We start from the raw sequence: 25,175 nt of genomic DNA, 5'->3' as shown, positions 1-25,175 counted from the left end.
TGCACTATATCAGGCTCACTTACCTTACAATGTCTCTGAGAAGCTTAATGTAACACTCTGTCCTGCCTGCCTTAAGAAACTCAGACCAATCTAAATTATTCTTACATGTCAACAAGTGTTGAAGCAAGTGCTCAACTTGATGGAGATAATACTTGACAGACACTTGTTGCTATCTGTTCATAAACAATGGGGTCTTAAAAATAAGCCACTTTCATGGAAAAATCATGTACATAAATAAGCTTTAAGAATGTTATTGATATTAATTTTAAATTAAGTCTGATATTCAGGTAACTGATCTATATCTGAACAACAGCACTGATCTTCATGAGACTATCGTGTTACGAATGTGTTTGTATGTCTGACGTTGGAAGTGGTTTTGGGGGGCAGAGCTCGTGTCATTTCCACCGCCCGTCTCGTGTTTACGCAAGGCGCAGCGCCGTATATAAAGCGCTCGAGCTGCGGGCAGGACAGAACAGATCCGCGAGTGGACGACTACTTATTTCTGAAAGACCTCGCAAAAGAACACTGAAACTTCAAGACACTTCAAGATTCCAGTCCAGAGAAATAACTGAAGCTGAACTCTTAGACTGCGCTGAAAGTAAGTTTGTCTTGTGGTTACCATTCTGCACGTGGAGGTGCTTAATCAAAACTTGCGTTTCACATTTGAAAGATGCTTGGCATTAAGCAGAAATTCTATGCATTATTGTTTTCATTCCTGTTAAATTCTGTTTTTTTTGTTTTGTTTGTTTGTTTGTTTTTTTATGTCGGACGCTAAATATGTTTTCAGTGTCATTTGTAGGCTATTAGTACTAGCACATTCAGCACCATGGACAGCAATCACTTTGACGCTCAACGATTAACTAAATTCATATTGGGCTACTTTTAATTAGCTGCTAGGGAAAACATGTTTGATGGTCTAGATAACCATAAGAAATGTAGATTTTGTTTTTATTTGTGCAGCTATTCCATTTATACAATTATCCCATTTCTCAAAGAAGTCTTCATCATACTCTTTTAATCATGCACAAGCTAAAGTGATTCTTTTTTTAATGCATGTGTTTTTGCTTCTGATTTTCGATTGATTTGAATAAAAGTTCTGATATGTCATTCCGAATTTCAAACAAGTAATTTTCATTATTGTTTAAAATGAAGTTTTTGTCGTCGTTTTGACTGCAATATGCCCAGCAACTAACTCGCAAAACTATATAAAAAACTGTATTTTTCGCAACAACTACACTTTTTCCACCTGTTGTTGCTCATGCACTTTCCCGATCAATTCAGATGCCGTACAAAACACAGCTTCTTGTAACGTAACCACAGTTAGTCTACATGTGCATTTGTTTATGGAAGGGAAAAAACGCGAGTTTTATTTTCCAGATGGCTGTCATGCTGAAACCCTGGACCGTCATCGCTACCCTCCTCTTCTGCGTGCTCCTGTGTCTCGGGACATTTGTGGACGCCTATCCGCCCAAACCAGAGAATCCCGGAGATGACGCTCCTCCGGAGGAACTCGCCAAATATTACACCGCACTGAGACACTACATCAACCTCATCACGAGACAACGGTGAGAAAGGCACCTGCAATTATGTATGTTTGCTTAAAATGATCTTATCACCCCAGCCCTACGGACATCAATCAGGTGACCATGATAAAAATGATTTCCCGTTGGTGCCATTGCACCATCGCCCATTAATATGTCAGGAAAAAAATGACCAAGTTCTGCAGTAGGATTGTGAAATTGCATTATGGTCCACTTTTCAGTGGCCAAAGGCTCTTCATATAACAAATCTGAGCGATAAAACCTAAACAGATGCACCTCGGAGAAGCCTCAGAGACTGAATAGGATACTCATCCAAAATAGACTGATGTTTCTCTCATCCCTGCTTTATAGAGGACTATATTTATTTACATATTTATAGTCTTCTAACAGGCTTTTGACATTTAGGACTCAGAAAATTTAGTGGCACATTCCAATAAAAACATTACAGTAAATAATTTATCTCCCCTCAATATACTTTAGTTCAAGTTAATTTCAGCCTCATCACTTTCCAATGACTTACTAGTCCATCAAAGAACCTAAAGTCTTCCCTTTAAAAGGGTTATTTGAAAATATGTGATGAATTTCTAAGAGAAACCAACAGACATGATGGTTCAAGAAGCTAAACTATGTGTGCGCCACAGTCGTGACTGCATGAAATGACTCCTGGCCTCTTCACAAAGTATTGCTGACGTTCATAATGGGGAGCAGGTGAGATTCTGGCGAGCTCATGTTTCAGAAATAGCTTTAACATTAGTTTGGTCTCAGACTCATTGATATTGCTCATAGGCATCTATCGAGGAGGAATCTGGGCATGAAATTGCTTTGTTTTTTTTCGAGTGCCAAACCGTTGCCCTTAGCTTGTTTTCAGTGTAGGCCTGTTCATCTCAAAGATGCCTTTCTGAGAGATAAGAACTAGTCAAGTATTATTGTCTCAGCTCCATAATGAAACTTTTTCTCCATTTCCACTAAATGTTCTCTAGAACTGACAGTCATGTTTTGTCTGAAGATATAGAGGCTTTGTATCTTCCATCTGTGTGATCAATGTCAGAGTCTTCTCGGTGACATGTCTCAAGCACATTCAGCTGTCAAGTGGTCAAAAAAACATTGAACTGCTAAATTAGATTCATAACGTCTTGGGTGAAAAGACAGTTTGTATTTGTATCAGTGATTGGTGTCTGACAGATAAAGTGGGCTGACTAGTTCTTTTCACTTCCCGACACTTTCACACGCAACAATGAGCTCACTGTGTGAGCAATTTGAGATCATTATTTCAGTACCAAAATGTTCCCAGCTAAGCTACACGGCTGGAATAAAGTAATGAGGGAATAAACTGTCATATTTCTTACATACAGGTATGGAAAAAGGTCCACTTCGGAGGATTTGATGGCTGAGTTGCTGTTCGGAGATGACAGAGAGCACAAACAGAGATCAAGGTGGGAGTCTTTCTTTTAACTGTAGCTGCAATTTTAATGATAGATGCTAATAGAGATGGACACAAATAAGTTTCCTGATTTAAATGGTATTCTAAAGGTATTTGGGGTAAATGCAGTCTCTAAATCCTCGATGAACACACTCATGAAGTGTGATAGGTAGTGTATTAAAAGGAAGGAGGAACAACTCCTCTTGAGGAATCAGGGCACAGATGGGATCCCTGGCTTCTTGTGGGTTAGGGAATATGACGCACACTGAATATTTGAAAGGCTTTGACATTTAACAGCCCTAATTAGGTCTCAAAAAGGAAGAAATCGCACTGTGCTTACTAATTGAAAACTAAATCACTGACAGAAATGGGAGCATCGATGAAAAGACTGAAGGTGAAATAGTATCAGTGAAACATACTGATATGCCTTACTGATGTCAGAAAAACTATCGATGTTGATTGCATATTAATTACATTTATGTCTTTCAGATATGAAGACTCTTATATGTGGTGAAGTTCAGTGACCCCCGTGTCGCCTGTCCTGAGCTAAGCCCACATGTGCCTCCCATAGAAAACCTCCAGACAACTATATGAGAACTAGTCCCCATCAGACAACCTCATCCACCTCTTTATTAAATACATGCCCTCTTTTTCTTTCATGTGCACAGAACAAAAACCATTAACAACTGTACATAATATATTATAATAGGAACTAACGATGGAAATGTATATGTGTATACTTCATTGTGTCATACAGAAATTATGAGCTTTTGTTTGTACCATGTAAATTATTATATGTGATTAAAAGTTTATTGTGTGAATCTGGATATTTATTTTGCTCTGATGGTCTTTGAACAAGATGTACAACATGCCATAAAGAAAAAAAAAGTCGTTTTAAAATAATAATAACAGTTTGATCATAGTTTTCAGTACTTTTTTTTATTTTTATAAGGTTATTTCTAATTGACCAGCAGATGTCCCTGCTGTAGTATAAAACAGAGCTCTATTAGAACCCACACAGTAATAACACAACATGTACTTTAATTTTATGTATCAATTTATGTATTTATGTATCAAATTACTTTTCATTTATTTGACCACAAGTCAAAGCTAACGTCTCACTCTACAAAACAGCAACTGCTGTTTTAACCGCATAATTATATAAATAACAGTTAACACATAACACTTAGGGTCACTATATTATCAGCTAGTTTTTATTTTTAAATATTTTTTACAAAAAAAAACTATTTACTGCTTTGTGGTTCTCTTTTTATAATAAAATAACACATTAAACACGTTAATAAAATACATTTTATATGCAGAACCTGCTAGTACATGTTACTGAACTGATTGGCACTGTTATGTAAATTAGTGGAGAACATTTAAAGCGGCTTGTCGAGAACATTCTATTGTTGACACGGGCCTGTAGCCACACAGCGGCTGGTGGGTCCCACCTACTGAGACGTTTGAGCGTTGCCCCTTTATGTCTACGCAATGGATAGACTCTGATTTGACGCTTTGTAGCGGTTCAGACGCCTCTAACAGTATCAAAACAACGTTACGAAGCGTCTACGATACTGGAAAGGTAAGGATCTATTTTTACGACACACTTATTTCCAGTGTTATGTATTTTTATGTGCCGACGCATCCCGAAACGTGTGTTCCATTCAGCAATGCGGACCACATCGTTTCATCTTCTGTGATGATATAGGATGGTGGTGTTGTCGTCTTATTGTTGTCATGCGGTTAGGAATGAAGTACAATGAATCATTCATCCATTGTTTAAGGCGTCTTGAGGTTATTGCTGTTCTTCATCAGCATGATTTTCTTTCATTCATCATAGTTAATTTCAGATGAGAATGCTAGTTTTGTATGAAATTAAGGCTGTACCAGATATATATGGCACCGCTTCCGTCCATATTGTTGGTGGTGAGCGGAATCACTCAACTTCTGATATTTCTAACTATCATCCGCAAATTCATTTTAATATTAAGACTAAATTTTGGTTATTCATTCCTAATTGTAAGAGAACCAGTGATTAAAATGTAGAAATATACTAATTTCCATATGAATCGAGCCTATATTTGGGATTAACCAATTTATGTAAAAAATATATATATGTACGTTATAGCTGAAAAAAAATATATGAAGTTAAGGAGTCATTATAATACAGCAGTTAGTTCTGGTCATCTAATCTGATTGGTCAGTTGCTTTATTGGACGGGACGCTTTACTAACTTTGCCCCAAATCACATTGATCTCTATGGCGTTCAAAATCTTAGTAAAGTGTATTGTCTAGTGCACTCATTTAATAACAAAGACACAAAGAATTAAAATACATTAACTGACAGTTGATACTGATAGCTGCTGGTGCTTTTGTTGTGTGTTTGGTGAGGGCACTACAAACACATTCTTGATACCATTACAGTAGCTGATTAAAGTGTTAATACATATGAATATGTATGTGCTGTCAAAACCAGGTGATTAAAAGTGAAGAATAATCTGGCATAGCCTCACCATCTCGTTATGGTTCCTTAAAGGGGATGCAGGCCTATTTGTGTGTGTTGGAGACAGATGGGCCATGCCTTTTTTTGGCTCGAGGGAGCAGATGGAGAGCACGGCTGCTTGTGATGTGGGCTGGGGCAGACCGGGGTGTCATTAGCGCAGGGGCTCAGCGGGGTCCGCAGGAAGAATGGGACAAGAAGGAGGCGGGGGGCTCAGGAGTTGCCAAGCCATGATAAATTCACCATCCCTCCCTTTTGTAAAGGGCTGGAGGAAGACCCACTCACGCTTTCTCTCAGGGGATCTCACTCAGATGCTGAGTTTGCATTCATACCTGACCAAAGAGCACTGGAGCAAGTCTGTTGGTAATGAGATTGAAATGTGAGCTTGGGCATCTCTCATGTTTGGCTGACAGCTTTCAAAGTCAATTTAGATCAATAATTTTTAGATATAGTACAATTATTATAAATTGATGTACTAAAATAACTACAACTAAAACCAAAATAAAAAAGAATAAAAAATGTGTAGAGATATAAAAAAAAAAAAATGACAAAAAATTATAATTTAAACATTAAATAAAATGGAAACAGAATATATAAAAATGAAAATGTTAATACAGACTATAATAATATCTGAGAGATACTAAAATAACACTGATCTGGACATTTTAACTAGCATAATTTATTTGAAGGTTATTATCATTTATGGATTCAAAAACTTTTGGGGGCTTATTTTATTTTAATTGTAACACTATAATTTGCTTTACTTTGTTTCTTTGGCAACATTGCTAATTTTAATATTCTAATATTAAGCAGTGATGTTCAATATTTAAAGTTTTAATCAAACATCTTGGCCAGAGAAGCAATTTATGTGCTGATATAGTGCCTCTAGGTTAACAATAAAACCTGTGTTTTGTGTGGGTTAATAAAAGCACTAAAGATCTGCGAGAAGGTGGAATAGTGGAACAACATAAAATCAGAGGCAAAGGGTTCACCGCATCTATATATTCAAAGAAAGCACAGACAACACAAATTAATAAAGATCTGCAGGAAAGCAGCTAGGTAAATGAGTGTGTGTTTGCCTGAACTGAACTGACCCTTCATCCCAGTATAGCAGCATCACTCTGAACACTGATTTCGTTTTTGTGAATAAACCAGAGTGTGTGAAACAGAGGTGTGTGTGTGAAGTCTGACCTCTCCATCCATCCCACTGGGACTGATCTCAGCTACACAAACAACAGATTCACACTAGCATTACAAGTCCACATCATCAAAGCTCTCTTGTTCTTTCCTTTGATTAAATGTGACATTATTTGACGGTCCAGCAAAATCATAGTGTTTGTATATAGTAGAGTGAATAGAATAAGTCATCAGTCAAGACAGCTTCACTATAAAACACGCTAGAGATAAGATGAATTACATTTTTTTTTTCATTTACAAAAAACTAATTATATCTAAAATGCTCAAGCTCATATCACCAGCAAACATACAGTACACTCATTCACATCCTTCTCTTCACTCTCTGAGGCAGAAGTCTCCAAACTCATCCTTTCTAATCACCCTACTACTTGCCCGCTTGATCCTATTCCATCTCATTTCTTTCAAGCCATTTCTCCTGCAGTTGTACCTGCACTCACTCACATCATTAACACTTCCCTCCACACTGGTGTTTTTCCCTCATCATTTAGACAGCCTCGTATAACACCACTACTTAAAAAACCCAACCTCAACCCATCTCTTTTAGAGAACTACAGAGCAGTTTCCCTTCTTCCTTTCATTGCAAAAACACTTCAACGAGCTGTGTTCAACCCAGTCTCTACATTTCTCACACACAACAACCTCCTTGACAACAACCAGTCTGGCTTCAGAAGTGGACATTCAACTGAGACTGCCTTGCTTTCAGTTGTTGAAGCTCTAAGACTGGCAAGAGCGGAATCCAAATCTTCAATACTTATCCTGCTTGATCTGTCCGCTGCTTTTGACACAGTAAACCACCAGATCCTCCTGTCAACCCTACTGGCAAAGGGCATCTCAGGAACCACACTTCAATGGTTTAAGTCTTACCTATCAGATAGGTCCTTCAAAGTATCTTGAAGAGGTAAGGTGTCCAAGTCTCAACATCTAACTACTGGGGTGCCTCAGGGCTCAGTTCTTGGACCACTTCTCTTCTCTGTCTGCATGGCATCATTCTTTCATTCAGAAACATGGCTTTTCATACCACTGCTATGCTGATGACACTCAACTCTACTTCTCATTCCATCCTGGTGATCCTACAGTAGCTGCACGTATCTCAGCTTGTCTAAAAGACATTTCTTGCTCGATGGAGGACCATCACCTTCAACTCAACTTTGCCAAGACAGAACTGCTTGTGATTCCAGGAAACCCATCGTTTCATCATAATTTCACCATCAAGTTAAGCACATCATCCATAACTCCTTCAAAAACAGCTAGAAGCCTTGGAGTTATGATTGATGATATGCTGATTTTCTCAGACCACTTTGCTAAAACTGTCCAATCCTGCAGATTTGCTTTATTCAACATCAAGAATATCAGGCCCTTTCTTTGGGAACATGCTGCACAACTCCTTGTTCAAGCTCTTGTTCTGTCCAGAATGGACTATTGCAATGCTCTCTTGGCAGGTCTTCCAGCCAATTCTATCAAACCTTTACAATTAATCCAGAACGCTGCTCACATTAAAAAAAAAAAAAAAAAAAAAAAAATATATATATATATATATATGTATGTGTGTGTGTGTGTGTGTTTGTGTGTGTACAGACCTCTAAAACTAGTTTGCTCTATTCTTTTTCTATTCTACCTGTTTTCTTTTTATTTATTATATTATTTAAAAGCCCTTGCTACGTTTACTGTGTTAACCTAACTGAGACTTGTTATAGCACTTATATATCATTGCTCTTTTTGTTGTTTTTGATTGCTTCCACTGTCCTCATTTGTAAGTTGCTTTGGATAAAAGCGTCTGCTAAATGAATAAATGTAAATGTAAAAAGCAGGCTTATTTGACCTTGTTTACCCATATACATTGAGTACAGACTATATAAAGCTCAGCTAAACCCTCTTAAGTGAATTCTGGACTATACTCTGGCTCATGTTTAAAGGTAATTTACTCACCCTCTTGTCAATCCAAACCTGTATACACTGATACACAAGACAAGATATTTTGAAGAATGTCGGTGACCGTTTCAGTGCGCATTGACTTACATTGTATGGACAAGTAAAACTCTGAGACATTTTTAAAAATATAATTTCAGGAAAAAAAAGTCATACATGTTTGGAGCAATATGCGGGTGAGTAACTGATGACAGTTTTAATCTCTGAGTGACACATCTGTCTAATAACTGTATAACAGCAATCAAATAGACCAGAAGTTTAAGTAAGACGTTCCCGCTTCCTGGGCTTCAGCTTGAATTCGGCACAGCTGGAATATAAGGCAGCCACTTTCCCCTTTAGGAAGTAGGCTAGTCACTCGGCTCATAACCTACGTAACATGTGGGAGAAAAAGAATCACTATAGCAACCACCTCCGTCATACAGTGTATGTGGAAATGGTTCATGGTTGCAAAGGATTTTTGAGAATGTGTTGCTCCCGTTATTTATGTTGAAAGCCTCATAATGTCAGTAGAATGGTGTGTTGTTAATGCTCCCATGGGAAGATCCTACTTTGAGCTGAAGTAATGATGGCAGTGTAGTCGTCTCTAGCATAAAAACGGTTAATTTATACGCCCACTGTGGCCTGTATCAGTTCATAAGTTACATAATACATCCTGTTTTATAATATGATTGACAGTGCAGCTCCTGTTCGTGAGAAAGTGTTGCAAAGTCACAACAGATGTACAGAGAAAACAATTGTTTGCCTATTAGTTGGATTAGCCATTTCTGTGTGTGTGTGTGTGACAAATGAGAGAGAGAGGTGTGTCAGTTCTTAACCTTCTCTGATCCTTCAGGTCTTCAAGGGATTACTGCTTTCTGGGACACGGTTTACACAGTTTTAGAGAAGGAATTTACGGCAATGAAAACTGAATTATACATCATATTAAATTAAAATCTATCTATCTATCTATCTATCTATCTATCTATCTATCTATCGTGTAACTATTTCAATCACTTTATTAAAATAATGTAACGGATTACATTTGATTATTTTTTGAATACTTTTCTAAATTTCGAACGAATGTTTTCATGCATTTAAAGCAGGCAGGGTTAACCTTTCAGTAGCACTCAACACTGATTACTGTCAGACTTTCATAATCCTTCACCACTCGCATTAAGATTATAATAGTTTCATTTTAAAGCTCAGGCGCCATAAAATCAGACTTTAGCACTTCTTTTTATTTTGCGACTCTTAAATACAGATTTAGAATCATTTCAAGGAATAGTTGAATACTAGCTAAATCTGTTTTTGAAACTGGCATCTAACAATGCCTTGGGAAAAAACGCATTTAAAAAAAGCATACTCTATACATTAACTCAAATAGTAAATAAAACTGTTATCAAATAAGCATGTGTCCTACTCTTGGTCCTAACCTCCTGAAATTCGGGTGTCTCATTTTAGAGCAGTCATTGCAATTTGGGAAAGATATCCATCTGTCTGTCCATCCTTACTCCTGCTGCCAATCTGTTATATGGTATAATTTACAGTCAGTGGTCAGTAAAGCAGCTCTTCAGGAGGACCATGTATCAGTTACTTCATTATAATGACCAGCATACAAATCACTATCATGCCTAATAACAAGAATCTCTGATTTAGTTGTTAGAAATTATGTTATTATATTGTAAGAGAGTGACTGTGGAGTGATCTAAATAAATATATAATCTATTGCCTGGGACAGAACAGTCATTCATACACAGTCACATTCATTTATACAGAATTATTTATAGCGATTGATCAAACCGAATCAAGTATTCCAGTAAGTCTATTATAAAAAATATGCATAAAAGCTTTCAATCTTATCCTCAGCACTTCTGTTTTTCCCTCTCTCCTCCTCCTCTTGTTTCGTGTGTATCTAGTGCACCTGCTCCCTGTCATGCTTTCATTTGGAGGATAGGGCTGAGTCTAAGCAACCCGCATCCCCCCCCCCACACACAGACAGCATATCTCATTTCATTGTTTATATTGTAATACCAGCCACATCTTTCTAGTAAATGCCCCCACTCTTCTACATTTCTTTTCATTCCCCATCTTTCTTTTGCTTATACTTACTCTGCGCTCTGTTCGTAATGATGATGTTAAATCTCTCTGGTTGCAGATTTCAAGCATCATGCCTGTGGCAGCCACCGGCACGGAGCATGGTAAGTATCATCATCAATAAGAGCGTTTGTGGCCCTCTGGAACTTTACAAAATACACATATAAAACACACTTTTTACATTCTCACCATTGAATGTTTCTTTAATGTATCTGATAACAATGTCCAAAAGTGAAAATACAGACATCACAGGAGATTCATTTTTGTCACTTTTTCATATTTCCACCACATTTCTAATCATGCATTGTGTCCAACAGCATTCTGTGATGGAAATAACGGTGAGGAAAATCATGCTTTTAACCATTTTAAATGATCAAGCTTATCTGTCCTGCTCAATTTAACGTTATAGTTAGTCCATCCTAAATGCCCCCCATTAATTTTTGCTATTTGTCAAATAAAGGATGAATGTATGACCAAAAGTGCTTTAATGTGATGTGTAGTCAAACAAAACAAGTTTAAATCCATTTGTTTGAATGAAAAAAGCTTTTAAAATAAAGTTGATAAAAAGCATTTATTTACAGCATATATGTTTCCTTTGCACGTCTTTGGACCCTAATGCAGATGGCTTAGCTTCATTTCAGCGCACTAGTGTTGCTTTGTGCCCGTGGCGTAAATAGTAGCCGCAACAAAGTTGTTTCATTCTAAGAATTTGATGTCGAGCCAAAACAGTACAGATCACAGCAGATGAATCACAGAAATGATGGTCACTAAAGGTAATTGGACTGTTTGCTGTGAGGATTTTCCTGGCGCTGTACTTATAAACATGGACACCCTTGTGCCACAGATGGCTGACACAAACACACACACACACACACACACACACAGGGACACCCAGCTTCAGTGATATCATTCCCTGGAGATCCACATGTTTGTGCCCTGCAGTGTCTGCTAATAATAATAATGTGTGATTCTGATATATCTACCCTAAGAGGTCAGTCTTGTAGTTTAAGCCATCTACATCTTATCATATCCACGATTAGTCATATTTCAGTAGTTAAAGGCATAGTTAGTGAAGGCTTCACAAAAATACATATTTCATATACATTTGAGCTGTATTGTCCAGATGGTAAGATGCATGTATAGAACAGATTGAATGAGTGTGTGTTTGATCAGACAGTACAGTGTATGACCAGGTCTCTTTGTTCCCCCCAGCAGTGCCGCAGGTGCTGGACACACTGAGTGACAGCACCAGCTCCACCACGGCCAATGACCTGGACCTCATCTTCCTCAAGGGCATCATGGAGAGCCCAGTGGTCAGTCTTCAGCCCCAAACATACCGCAGTCATTACTGCCCAAAAATTATTTTAATTACTATAAGTTACACTTATACAAGTTAATACATTTATGAAATTTTGATTTCAAATGAATGTATACCACCTGTCAAAAATGTGGAATAATTAAGATTTGTAGAGTCTCTAATGCTTACTACAGCTGTATTTATTTCACCAGAAGTACAGTAAAACAGTTATATTGTTAAATATATTATTACAATTTAACATTTTCATTTGTTTTAAAATGTCCTGAAATTTCAGCAGCTATTATTTCAGTCTTAAAAAATGTGGTACTCAGTTATTATTGATAATCAACTATTAATAATGGTTCTTATCATTATGAATGCGGAAGGTTTGCTGCTGAATCTATGGAAACTGTGCTACATTAGCAAGCTAATCTTGCTACTACAAACTATTGACCGGTCGTATATCAGTTACCAGTTAACTGTTTTCAACATTAATAATGATAAAAGGAAATGTTTCTTCAGCACCAACCCAACATTGATTTCTGAAGGATCATGTGACACTAAAGACTGTAATACCTTCTGTAATGACCACTTTCATAATTTAAATGTTGTTGATTCTTGCATGTATTTTGATGGACTTTTACCAGTATCAGTCTGTAAAATATTCTTTCACGACAAACCAGTAACTGATAATCAGTGTGGCTCTTAAACCCCGACTGATCTTCCAGAGCGCAGAGAGTCTGGAGGAGACACGGCTGGAGGCCGTGAGGGACAATAATGTGGAGCTGGTGCAGGACATACTGAGAGAGCTGAGCCCCTTCACACACCGCAGCAACACGGCCGCAGAGCTGTCCCGCATCCTCAACCAGCCGCACTTCCAGGTACACCGCCGCAGATCAGCAAACCTGTCCAATCAAATGAGAATAACAGACAGTCTGATCAGTGTCTGACGCGCTGTGCTTCTGATGACCAGTCTCTGTTAGAGACGCACGACTCGGTGGCCTCTCAGACGTGTGAGACTCCGCCCTCGAGCCCCTGTGCTTTCATGGAGCCGCCCATCAACACTGCACCGGTGCCAGCTGATGCCATCCGCATGGTGGGCATCCGCAAAGTGGCTGGAGAGCATTTGGTAAGACTGCATTCACAGTGTTTCTTTAAAATATCTCTCATACTCAAGTTCTTATACTTTTTCTTGAGGTTGGCTCCCACAGTAACAAAACTTAATTTTTTCATACCTGGAAAAGTCATAGAAATAAAAAGAAACTTTAAAAAAAATCTTTGAAAAGTCATACATTTCTGTGGAGAATATACATCTTATAATTATGCTGTGCTCTAAAGTATGAATTTCGAAGTGATTATACTTTGTTTATTGATTAAATTATATAATTGGTGTAATGATATAACCTTTGTAAACATCGGGAAGAAGGAGGCGGGAACCGGCGCACAATCAAAACATTTTAATATTCAAAATAAATACAAAACAGCGCGCCAGCCCCTCGCGGACGACTGGTGCGCGCAAATAAAAACCAAAACATAAAATATGTCCCAGGCCTGGTCCTCTCTCGTCCTTCACGGTCGTCGCTCCAGTTTTATATCCTTCCATCTCCTACGTGGGACTCGAGACCGGCGGTGGGGCGCAGGTGTAGCTCATCTCCAATCACTACACCTGGCCTCACTCCTCGTTCCCACGCCTCTCGGCCCTGCCCCACTCGCCACAATTGGATATTGTATCGTATAATAGTAATGTTATATTAAATTATGATATTTAATGTCATTTTAAAATATTATTAAATTATAATACTAATGTTATATTTCAGAGCAAACCATAATGATAGTATTAAACAATATGTATGTTAGGCTCTGCTGTAAAATATGATATTTTCACATTTCTGTAATATTATATTAAATTATACTATAATTATCTAATTATTCAACCAAATTTATGGATATGTTCTTATTATATATTATATGATAATTTATTGTATGTATTTATATGTAATACTAATATATACACAGCATAATAATATGATATATATATATATATATATATATATATATATATATATAATAAAATGAAATATTATGTTAACACACTATGTTAATATTATTATATGAAATTCTTCAATGAATATAGCAAAAATGTGTTAGTATGCATCACTCCGACTAGTTTCTGACTTGTTGTCCTGTTGTTTGTCAGGGTGTGACGTTCCGTATTGAGAACGGAGAGCTGGTGATCGCCCGTATTCTCCACGGGGGGATGATCGACCAGCAGGGACTGCTCCACACGGGTGACATCATCAAAGAGGTGAACGGGCGAGAGGTGGGCGACGACCCTCGTGTGCTGCAGGAGATGCTGCAGGAGGCCAGCGGCAGCGTGGTGCTCAAGATCCTTCCCAGCTACCAGGAGCCGCATCCCCCCAGACAGGTACCCTCAAAATAAACAACGGGGCATGGTCAGTGTTCTTGCATGCATACGGCATCACACCTATGACCTCGTTTACACCTGGTATTATGATTCATATGATATGACATATGCACATCACTGCTACCTACTTTCCTCTTGTTTTTCTCTGCTGCTCTTTCGTGGTTTCATCCATACCAGAGTAAGGAGTGAGCACAGCAGTCTCACTCTTGGTTAAAGCCGGATGTGTTCACTGTCTGAACAAATCAGACAAGATTTAGATTTTTAAATGTAAAAGCATGTTGCAGTCAGCAGACATGTTGTATTAGCATTTCACTATTTCAGACGGCATTTATATAGTTCTTTGATGGGGTGAAACAATTGTAACTTTGAGATGGACTGTTAAATCAATTTATATTACATGCCTTAGAATAAACTCTGACCTAATTTCTTAATGTTTAATGTCTTATTTTCAGATTTTCAATTATTGGAAATAGTCAGTGCTGGGTAGTAACTGATTACATGTAACCTGGATTACATAATCAGATTCCAAATATGAAACTCTTACATTTTACATTTTAAAATGTTACAAAATCTGTTTATTTTTTATCGGTTACCTGATTACTTATTATTCACACAATGGCAGTAAATAATTCATAATTTATTGATTCGCTCTAATTCTTTTTTTTTTTTTTTTTTTTTTTTAAATATTACTTGTGATGTAGATTTGTAAAGTCTCTCAGTTTTATGGAGCTGTGCTCAGCAGCAGTTCCTATCATGTAATTTGTAATCAATAACTGGAAACAGCTCACATCAGTAACTTTAATGTGTTTCAATCATGATCACACTTATCCTGGTCTCTGCAGGTTTTTGTGAAGTGTCATTGTGATTATGACCCTGCCAATGACAACCTCATCCCTTGCAAGGAGGCGGGGCTACAGTTCTCCAGAGGAGACATTCTGCAGATCGTTAACCAGGAGGATGTGAACTGGTGGCAGGTTTGTCTGTCAAATTAGAAGCACTAGAGTAGCCTTCTGCTAAAAATGATGTGTTCATTTCTTTTTTGAGGACCTGAAGTCATGTCTGCTTTTTAGTTAAAATGGAAGAAGATCTCTCTATGAAAGTTGATCAGCCTGGTGAAATGATAACCAACGAGCTAAAAATATGCGGAGTGACTTGTTTGTACGTGATGTGTCCACAGGCGCGTCACGTCGAGGGAGGCAGTGCTGGCCTGATTCCCAGTCAACTTCTGGAGGAGAAGAGGAAAGCTTTTGTGAAGAAAGATGTTGACCTTTCACCAGCAGGTACTTGTAGTGATAATAATAATAATATAGAATTGAAAATGTCTTTATATACAGAATATACTCCTGTGAGGCAAAGCTAAATTTTCTGCATCACATGGTCTTTCAGAAATCATTATAATATAAAGATTTACTGTTCAAAAAGAAAGAAAGAAAAGAAAACAGTTGTGCTTTTTTCAGAATTCTTTGAACAGAATGTTTAAAAGAACTGCATTAATTTCAAAATGTTTTATTGTTTTTTTAACCCTACCCTATTTGAATGGTTGATTTGTGCATATTGCCCCCTGGTGGATTTAACATGAACGTTTACGATGTCTATGTTCTTAAAGCAATGCAAACTTTGTTATAGGTTCAGTAATGCAGTAAATATTTGTGTATAAAACATTTATTTCTCTGTGTTGTATGACAGCCAATCTCTGCACTGGAATGGTTGGTAAGAAGAAGAAGAAAATGATGTATCTAACTACAAAAAATGCAGGTTTGTTTTCGTTTTACTCAAATGCATGTCTTTTTGAAACGGCATGTCTTTTCTGTTTTGATCTTTCATTCTTTCTATTTTAAACCCTGACAGATTTTGACAGGCATGAGTTACTGATCTATGAGGAGGTGGCAAAAGTCCCACCCTTTCGCCGGAAGACGCTGGTTCTGATTGGTGCAGCTGGAGTGGGCCGACGAAGTCTGAAGAATAAGTTGCTAGTGTCAGACCCTCAGCACTATGGCACCACCGTCCCCTGTGAGTCCTCTCTGGGGGTATTAGGCACAGTTTTCATTACTCTGGGGGTTCAGACTCAGTCCTGATGCTAATATTTCTTCCCTTTATTATGAGAGATTTTTTGGACACAACTAAAATCTAGTGCTAATCTGTTAATAAACAGAAATGATTTCATCTGGGCTGTCATATAACTGTCCACAGACACCTCTAGGAAGCCCAAATCAGCAGACAGAGAGAACATGATGTATGCCTTCACGTCCCGGAGTAAGATGGAGGCTGATATTAAAGCTGGCCACTATCTTGAACACGGTGAATATGACGGTAACCTCTACGGCACCAAGAATGACTCCATCCATGAAGTCGTGGAGGCGGGACGTATCTGTATCCTGGACGTCAGCCCACAGGTAAGGGTCTCTTTAACTAAGCAGAAGATCAACATCTACGAGATTTCATAAGCACATGATGCTGTTTTATAGTATTTCATGAAAAGCACTTTTTGATTCTGATTTTTTAAATTTGTTTTTGCCATAGGCCCTAAAAGTCCTCAGGACATCAGAGTTTTTGCCATATGTGGTGTTCATCAAAGCCCCAGAGTTTGAGGTGCTGAAGGCCATGAACAGATCTGGGGTGGAGGCAGGAGTGACCAAACACCGAACAGTAAGTTTAAAGGGATAGTTCACCCTAAAATGTAAATTACCCCATGATTTACTCCCCCTCAAGCCATCCCAGGCCTTTCAGATGAATACAGTCAAAGTTATAATAAAAAATGTCCTTGATCTTAAATACTTTAGGTTTTGAGCAAAACAAAACACTGATCACAAATTATGAGTATGAATATTAGTTCAATTCAAGTCAAGAGGAGACTTTTCTGTATACAAAACTTGGTTTTAGCGAGACTAGCCGGCTAGAGATTAAGGTTTATAAAGTTGTACGGTGATGCTTTATTTTAAGGTGTCCTTGTTACACGTTACATGTTCATACTATTATAATGACAATAAATTATGCATAATTACATGCAAATAACCCTAAACATATAGTAAGTACATGTATTCATTTAATGTTACTTAGTGCCTAAAGGGTGAGTTCACCCAAAAATGAAAATGATGTCATTAATGACTCACCCTCATGTCGTTACAAACCCGTGAGACCTCCGTTCATCTTCGAAACACAGTTTAAGATATTTTAGATTTAGTCCGAGAGCTTTGGTGAAGATGAACCCTGTAACAAGGACACATTAAAATAAAGTGTAACCAGTTGTAAAAATTGATATTTTTATTACACAGATACATCGCTTTGCTTCAGGAGGCTTTTATTAACCCCCTAGAGCTGTGTGGGGCAATTTTTATGATGGATGGACAGACTTTATTGGACTTCAAAATTTCAACACCTGTTCACTTCCATAGCAAAGCTTGGAAGTGCCAGGACATTTTTTTTTTAAATACAAAAAAAATTGTATTCATCAGAAAAAATAAAGTCATATATAACTAGGGAAGGCTTGAGGGTGAGTAAATCAAGGGGTGAATTTAATTGTGTGAACTATCCCTTTAAATCCCACTTAGTCGCTGTATACTAAACATGGTTTGCTTGAAACTCAAGTTTTGCCCATCCTAAAAATCTTCATCCGTCTCATCTCAACAGGACGCAGAACTGAAGAGGACGGTAGATGAGAGCGCCAAGATTCAGAGAGTGTACGGACACTACTTCGACCTCACCATAGTAAATGATGATTTGGAGCAAGCGTACAGGAAGCTCAAATCCTCCTTAGAGGAGTTAAAGGGAGCTCAGCAGTGGGTTCCAGTTGGGTGGGTGTTTTAGAGCTCACTACAGCAACTAGTGGATGATTCATGTGACACTTTATACCAGTGTTAACCTCATGCCAGGGGTGTTCACTGATCAGAGAGCTTACATGAGTGTGTGTGTGTGTGTGTGTGTGTGAGTGAGTGTGTGAAATCACCATCTACTCTACAAAAACAGGTTATAACTAGTAAACATTCAAGTTTCAGTTCAGATGTTTTTTGAATTGTTACAAAATTTACACAAATATCTGAACATCCTTTAACAATTAAGTTAAAAAAAGATAAATTTCTTTCAGAAGCAAAACTGTATTATATATTTTTTTAATTTAACCTTTTCAAAAGGTTGTTAGATTTATTGGGTTAAAACAAACAAACAAGCAAATAAACTAACAAAAAAAAAAGATCAAACTTGGAACTACTGTTCAAAAGTTTGGGGTCAATATTATTTTAATAAATTAATACTTGAATAATTGATTAAAATTGACAGTAAAGACATTTTAATGTCACAAAAGATTTCTATTAAAATAAGAGCTGTACTCTTGAACTCTCTACATCCTAAAAAAATGAATCACGATTTCCACAAAAACATTTAAGCAGCACAACTGACAATATAAGATATGTTTCCTGAGCAGACACTGAAGACTGGAGGAATGATGCTGAATTCAGCTTTAATATCACTGGAGTAAATTACATGTTAAAATAAAAACTTAAAAACAAATGAAATTGTAATAATATTACACAACTGCTGCTGCTTTGCTGTATTGTTTATCAAATAAATGTAGCCATTATGCCTAAGAAAACAAATCTGAATCGACCCCAAACTTTTGAATGACAGTATGTATTCTCTAAAAACACATCTTATGCAGATTTGCTTCTCAAGTATTTTAACAAGTTACGTTTTTAAAACATAATTTTGATTTCAAGCCCACAGGTCTACATCAATTCTGTTTGTGTATGTGGTAGGTGTTTGGACAGTGTTTCATCTCTGAATTATATTTTTATCATAAGGCTCTATTTTGCTCAGCTCCTGTTGTTGTGTCAGGCACATGACTTTTGTACAGTTTTTTTTTCATATACATCCATATTACAGCACCATTCTTTCTGAATTTAGCACAGGAATATATGGAAATGTGTTCATTAACAAACAGAAACAGCAGGCAGATAATATTTGCACACAATAAACTGTGCAGAAGGTCACTGAATGCAGCATATAATTCATTTCAGATGGATCTTTTTGCAGATCACCAACATTGTGGACTATATTTATATATTTATATATGTTAGTAACAGTATATACCTATTTATTTATTGATTCGAAAAAGGACCAAACCTCATTTTTACATTTAAATTGGACACAAACCTGTGAATTGAAGGGAAGAACAGTGCTATAGCATGGCATTAAGACCTTTATATCAATATGTATGAATATGCTCTCAGTGTAAAATGTTGTGACTGCATGTAATCTGTGTATCTGCTCTAATTCACAGCAATTTATTCTAATGCTGTATATGCTTATTGGATGAAAATATCTTTTTCTTACGGACAAACCCTCTCTACTTTTTTATTACGAATGATCATTCTTCAGTATTCTTCTGTTTATTTTCAATGATTATAATTCATGTCAATGATATTTGGCTTGAATATTGGCAGCTATCGTTTATTTATTAGTTTTTTTTATCATTTATTATCTGTGTGTGCGGTGTTAGGATTTAAGTTTTGATATTGATATTAGGTTTTTTTACATATCAGATAATGGACTAAGCTAGAGACAGATACTGTATATACAGTAGTAGTCATGTTTCATGTGCAAAATCGATGAATGATTAGAAGAACAATCTGTAAATTGCCTGATTTCTGAAATAAAATGTTTGGAGAAATAATGTGTTAATTAACCATTAATTGAATGAATTTAACAAAGTCAGTATTTTATACACCGATTAACTTTAAGATTTTTGAATAAGCATTATATTTAAAAGCAAATGTGAAATTAAGTCATAAATATAAGTCCTATGATATATTGTTTTTCTGTCTCCGAAAGGGAAACATGAAGATATTTACTTATTTATCTTCTTAAATTTAGATTGGTTCACATAATTGTTTGTTCACCGTCACTTCCGCTTTCACCAGCAGAGGGCAGAGTTTGTCCCACAATGACATACACTTCAGAGGCTGAATGCCAAAAGAGCAACACGATAAAATTCATCCCACAGCACTAATTACATATTTAATTTCCTGAAAAGCATATTTTCCCACCTCAGGCAACAAATCCCTATTATTATTGGTCATTATTTTAAGATATGGACACTATTAATCTTCAACCCCGATGATAATGAAATCAACATTTTCCTATTAATCAGATGTCCCTCACACTAATTCAGTATTTGTGAATATAAAATTTACATAAAATCTCACGCTTCGGCTATACTAAAGTATTATTGCTATATTTATTTTTTTTTGTAACAGCAACCTCATCATTTTTGATCAAAGAAGGCGGTTCAGAACTTCAGAATTTGAACTAAAATCAGTTTTCTTATGATTGCTCTGAACATTTCAGACTGAGTTCAACAAACATTAAATTACTTTTTCATAAACTTAAAAAAATAAATAATACAAATCTAGGTGTGATGGGGTTAAGACTAGGGTAACAGGGTTAAAGATGGTAACGGGTTGAAGAGTCAAATACAGCTTAACATATATATAGTTGTTTTTTACTCATTCACTGTATTTTATTATGTTACCAAGAAAAACAGATATAAATGCTGTGGGGCTGTTTTAAAGCGACAGGAACCGAGGGACTCGTCAGAGTAGGAAAAAAAAAAAGCTTAGTGCACCAATATATTGAGATAGCATTAATGATAATGATTCAAAATCTCAGACTGGGCAGGAAGTTCACCTTCCAACAGAACAACAACCCTACGCACACAGCCAAGATAAAAAATAAAAAAAGGATCATCCTTTAAAATGACTTGAGGCTGTAATTTCTGCCAGGGGTGCTTTAACAAAGTATTGAGCAAAGGGTGTGAATACTTATGTACATGTGTGTTTTTTGTTTGTTGTTGTTGTTGTTGTTTTAATAACTTCGTTCACATTGTCATTATGGGGTATTGATTGTAGAATTTACAGAACAAATGTGAAAATCTCGGCAGAACACACGTGTGCACATACACATAGCTTTGACAGACACATTCAACATATGCATTTGGTTTAAGATTCTTGATCAGATATAATAATTCATTTATATTACTGGATAACTTCAGAACCAAAGTGTTACAAACACAACCCATCACAATCTCACAACCCCTTTATGATCAGATAAATAACGGGGTTGAGTGTGACCGGGGTGTGATTTCTTTGCCCAAAACGGCCTCTGCAAATCGTAGCGGTTTTGTGGAATGACTCAAATACTCACCCTCATGTCGTTCCAAACCCGTAAGACCTTCGTTCATTTTCGATGGACTCTGAGGGCTTTCTGAGCCTTCATAGACAGCCAGGGTGAGTAATTTTTGGGTGAACTAACCCTTTAAGCATAAGGTACAAGAGACCACACTATATTATAAAACACTAACTAAATATTAACAAGAGAGCAAGACACATACAGGTTGTGAGTAACTGATGACAGAATGATAATTTTTGGGTGAACTAACCCTTTAACACTCTTCCTTGAACTCACTTATGCAAAATAAATGTAACTTCTTATTGCCACTCTCATCACTAACCTGATTTATCTTCCCACACGTGTGGAGGTGGAAACAGGATGTATTCCAGTAAAGAGGCAACTTCTTGGATAACCTGTAGAAATGCAGATACTGTATGAAAGCAGAAATGTTTAAAATGACCAAACTGTTCATTAAGAGAAGATCATTTATAGCCTAAAAGCAAGTCATTCTCTGCAAAAGGGTTAATTTGACCTTTCAGATATTTTCAGCCATTTACTTTTATTGACCCAGTCGCTCTGAGAAAAACAGTGAGTGGCCATGCATGAATTTACCTCACTGGACCCACAGTCTTCCATTCATTTATTCAGTTTTCATCTGAAATGTATTTTATAAAGTAAACTACAAGCAAACAGGAAATGTCTATAATTTTATAGTTCAGTTGGTCATATAGTAGAAGTGGATAATGGCAGATCATTGGTGGCCTTTCTGAGAATATTTTAATCATGTCAAGATATGATGACATGGGTGTGTTTTATGGTTTTTCTCCACTGACTTAAGCCATGATACACAAGAACAATAGTCTACGTAAGACATGATGCGCAGGTACAGTACTCTGTAGACCTTTGTACCAGTAAACATTCCATTACACTTACAACACAGACACATTAAAAGCTTTTACACTTCTATAGATTATGTGGCATGAGAAATGAGGATGACGGTAAAAATTGATAAGACAGTTTTTTCTATTCTAGAACTCTCAAACCTTTTAAATTTGCATGTAATATAAAGCATGCCACAAACTGAAATGTTCTGAATTTATGCAGTTTGATTATCATCATCCTATATTTTCTTAAAGGGGGTCATATGATGTTGCTAAAAAGAACATTGTTTTGTGTATTTGGTGTAATGCAATGTGTTTATGTGGTTTAAGGTTAAAAAGCATTATTTCCCACACGTTTTTTACAAAGCTCATCGGTCTGAAAAGCGAGGTGTGCTTTGATTGGCCAGCTGTTCAGTGTGGTGTGATTGGCCGAATACCTCAAGTGTTACGCCTCTTAATATACTGTGATGCTTGTCCTGGTGTTCTAACAAATAATGCTTCCTATCAGATTATGCTACCAACACTGTATTTATCCTACTGTAATAATAGGTTAGGGTTGGGGTAGGTGGACATGTTTATAAAGTATTTTGCTTCCAAATTATGCTTCCATCTGTTTTAATGGGAAGAAGCAAAATCTGATAGGATAGCACAAATCATCATTTTTAATAGCCCTGGTTTAGTCCCATTTCTTTACGAAGTAACTCTGAGGTCATCAATATAATCTTAGCACCCCACATATTGATCTAGCCCCCCTTAGCACAGGTAGAGAAAAAATGATAGCGCCGTGCCTGAATTACAGATTATAATGACTTAAGGCTGATTTATACTTCTGTGTCAAACCTACGCCGTATAGGCTACACATAGCTGCACATCCTAAACCGTAGCCTACACCGTAACCTGACGTGCAGTTCTCCAGAAATTTAATGGCACGTCACTTCTATGCGGACTGCAAGCGCAGTGATTGGTCTGCAAAAACCCCTTCCTTCACAATATATACTTGAGTTTTGTGTGTGTTCATGTGCACTTTAATATATTTTAATGTTACACAATATAAAATAAATCTTATATAAAATAAAACAAAGCAAAGAGTTAATCTGCCGTGGAACTTGTGGTTTACACTATTTTACAAACTCACGTTTGTTTTTGCAAATCCTTTAAATATGAAAACATACTTACAGAATGTGAGTCAAAACAGATGGTCTTTGTAATCTACACTCCCAGGATCAGGAAACAGTCCTCCACAAGATGCGCTGCACACATCTGAATATTTGAGTTGAGCTGTTCTGGAACAGTGTTATAAATCCAACTTAACCACTGATTTCTAGTCGTGTCCTCTTTTGGAAGACCAAACAAAGTAGTTTGCTTTCATAACGTAACACACAGTGTCTCTATGGCATGGCGGTGGCAGCAACAGCGAGAATCACAGTTACTCCTTTTTTCTTTGCGTAAACTTTTGAGCCATGTTATGCAAATCTTCCCACATAGTGAGGTAGAGACGTGGGGACGTGTTTAAACAAGGCATTTTAGGAGGGTGTTGAGTCTAAACTTTTATAAAGAATATCTATTTAGGTTTGAGACTTTGGTCTTTGCAGCTTTAGGGAGCTCATCTATTCACAAACAGCTTGAAACACTCCAAATAGAAAGGGACATTTTTAATTGCATTGTATGACCCCTTTAGGTTATAAAATATTATTTCTAAATTATACATAGTCCATGTAAATAATGAATTTGCATTATTTCATTTGGTGGTATATGTTCAATATGGAATCAACTAATTACATCAATGAAACAAATATTTCATATTAAATCAAAAATAAATCAATAAATGGACAGAAAGAGAGAAACACTTAGCAAAATGACGGTATGCAATTATATAACCTTTGCTAACATTACAGTGTTTGAAGAGGTAGATAGAAACTATGCTGTTTCTGTCAGGATACACACTCGGAGACAAGGGAAGTGAATCCAAACAAAGTGTTTATTTACAAGAATCGAGTGCAAGATGAGTGACTTAGGTGAATCCGTGGCGAGGCTGGCAGCGTTCACCCGATGCCTCGGAGGTAAGCAGGCGAGTAGCCGCGGTGCAATACGTTGTATCTTTAGTGGACAAAGGTCATCAAGACTTGGTGTTTTCCTCTCACAGGGGTAGCCAGTTGGGATGGAAACCGAGTCCGAGGATACACAGGAGCTAGGAGATCAGATCTGGAATTATCCAGCGGATCTGGAAGAAGATCAACAGAGACACGGAATTTAACTATCTGAAGAATGTATACTTCTCTTCCACGAACTTGGAATGGGGGTATGACGGTAAGTGGTCTGTCCTATTCGAGGCTTGACGTTGGAGTGCTGTTATGAGATGGATTTTATGTGCTGGAAAGTGACGGTGCTGATTGGGAACAGGTGCTGATCAATACTCAGGTGAGTGTGAACGCTGACTGGTGGATGGGACCGAGCTTGATTGGTCCCTAACATTACCCCCCCCTCCAGGGTCCGTGCCAACGGACCAAGGACCCCGACGTCGTGGGGGTCTGCCTCGGGGTCGTGGAGCCGGTCTTTGAGGGTTTTGTTTGTGAAACTCATTCAGTAGATTTGGATCAAGGATATCATTTCGAAGTACCCAACACCTCTCTTCCGGTCCGTAATCCTCCCAATCCACTAGGTATTCGAGGCGACCACCCCGATGTCGGGAGTCCAATATCTCCTTAACCGCATAGATGGGATCGGCTTCAATGGGCGGTAGTGGGGGGCTAT

General features: G+C 37.3%; 2 protein-coding genes across 11 annotated transcripts in view; both read left to right on the top strand.

Annotated features, from left to right (window-relative positions):
- Nucleotides 1–469: 469 nt before the first annotated feature.
- Nucleotides 470–3,788, top strand: pyya (peptide YYa). The gene is made up of 4 exons (XM_052552770.1): nucleotides 470–598; nucleotides 1,378–1,565; nucleotides 2,894–2,974; nucleotides 3,451–3,788. Exons 2-4 carry the CDS (start codon nucleotides 1,378–1,380, stop codon nucleotides 3,473–3,475), a joined length of 294 nt encoding a protein of 97 aa, XP_052408730.1. The 5' UTR covers nucleotides 470–598; the 3' UTR covers nucleotides 3,476–3,788.
- A 630-nt stretch (nucleotides 3,789–4,418) lies between these two features.
- mpp2a (MAGUK p55 scaffold protein 2a) overlaps nucleotides 4,419–25,175 on the top strand; it is a 40,137-nt gene continuing 19,380 nt past the window's right edge. The window contains exons 1-14 of one of the 10 annotated variants that reach the window (XR_008152940.1): nucleotides 4,422–4,546; nucleotides 10,722–10,764; nucleotides 10,978–10,998; nucleotides 11,873–11,973; nucleotides 12,686–12,838; nucleotides 12,931–13,086; nucleotides 14,155–14,382; nucleotides 15,225–15,356; nucleotides 15,560–15,662; nucleotides 16,069–16,137; nucleotides 16,231–16,392; nucleotides 16,573–16,775; nucleotides 16,903–17,028; nucleotides 18,010–19,227. Coding sequence is in view for 9 of the 10 variants with exons in the window: in XM_052550861.1 (XP_052406821.1) it covers nucleotides 4,445–4,546; nucleotides 10,722–10,764; nucleotides 10,978–10,998; nucleotides 11,873–11,973; nucleotides 12,686–12,838; nucleotides 12,931–13,086; nucleotides 14,155–14,382; nucleotides 15,225–15,356; nucleotides 15,560–15,662; nucleotides 16,069–16,137; nucleotides 16,231–16,392; nucleotides 16,573–16,775; nucleotides 16,903–17,028; nucleotides 18,010–18,186 (1,776 nt within the window). In the remaining variant the exon portion in view is untranslated. Of the gene's footprint in view, nucleotides 4,547–10,721; nucleotides 10,765–10,977; nucleotides 10,999–11,872; nucleotides 11,974–12,685; nucleotides 12,839–12,930; nucleotides 13,087–14,154; nucleotides 14,383–15,224; nucleotides 15,357–15,559; nucleotides 15,663–16,068; nucleotides 16,138–16,230; nucleotides 16,393–16,572; nucleotides 16,776–16,902; nucleotides 17,029–18,009; nucleotides 20,048–25,175 lie in introns of those variants that run through there. The other 9 variants (XM_052550867.1, XM_052550861.1, XM_052550864.1 and 6 more) reach the window with 9 other exon arrangements.

This window comes from Carassius gibelio, chromosome B3, assembly GCF_023724105.1.
Source record: "Carassius gibelio isolate Cgi1373 ecotype wild population from Czech Republic chromosome B3, carGib1.2-hapl.c, whole genome shotgun sequence".
NCBI lineage: Eukaryota > Metazoa > Chordata > Actinopteri > Cypriniformes > Cyprinidae > Carassius > Carassius gibelio.
This window is presented reverse-complemented; position numbering and strand designations above follow the sequence as displayed.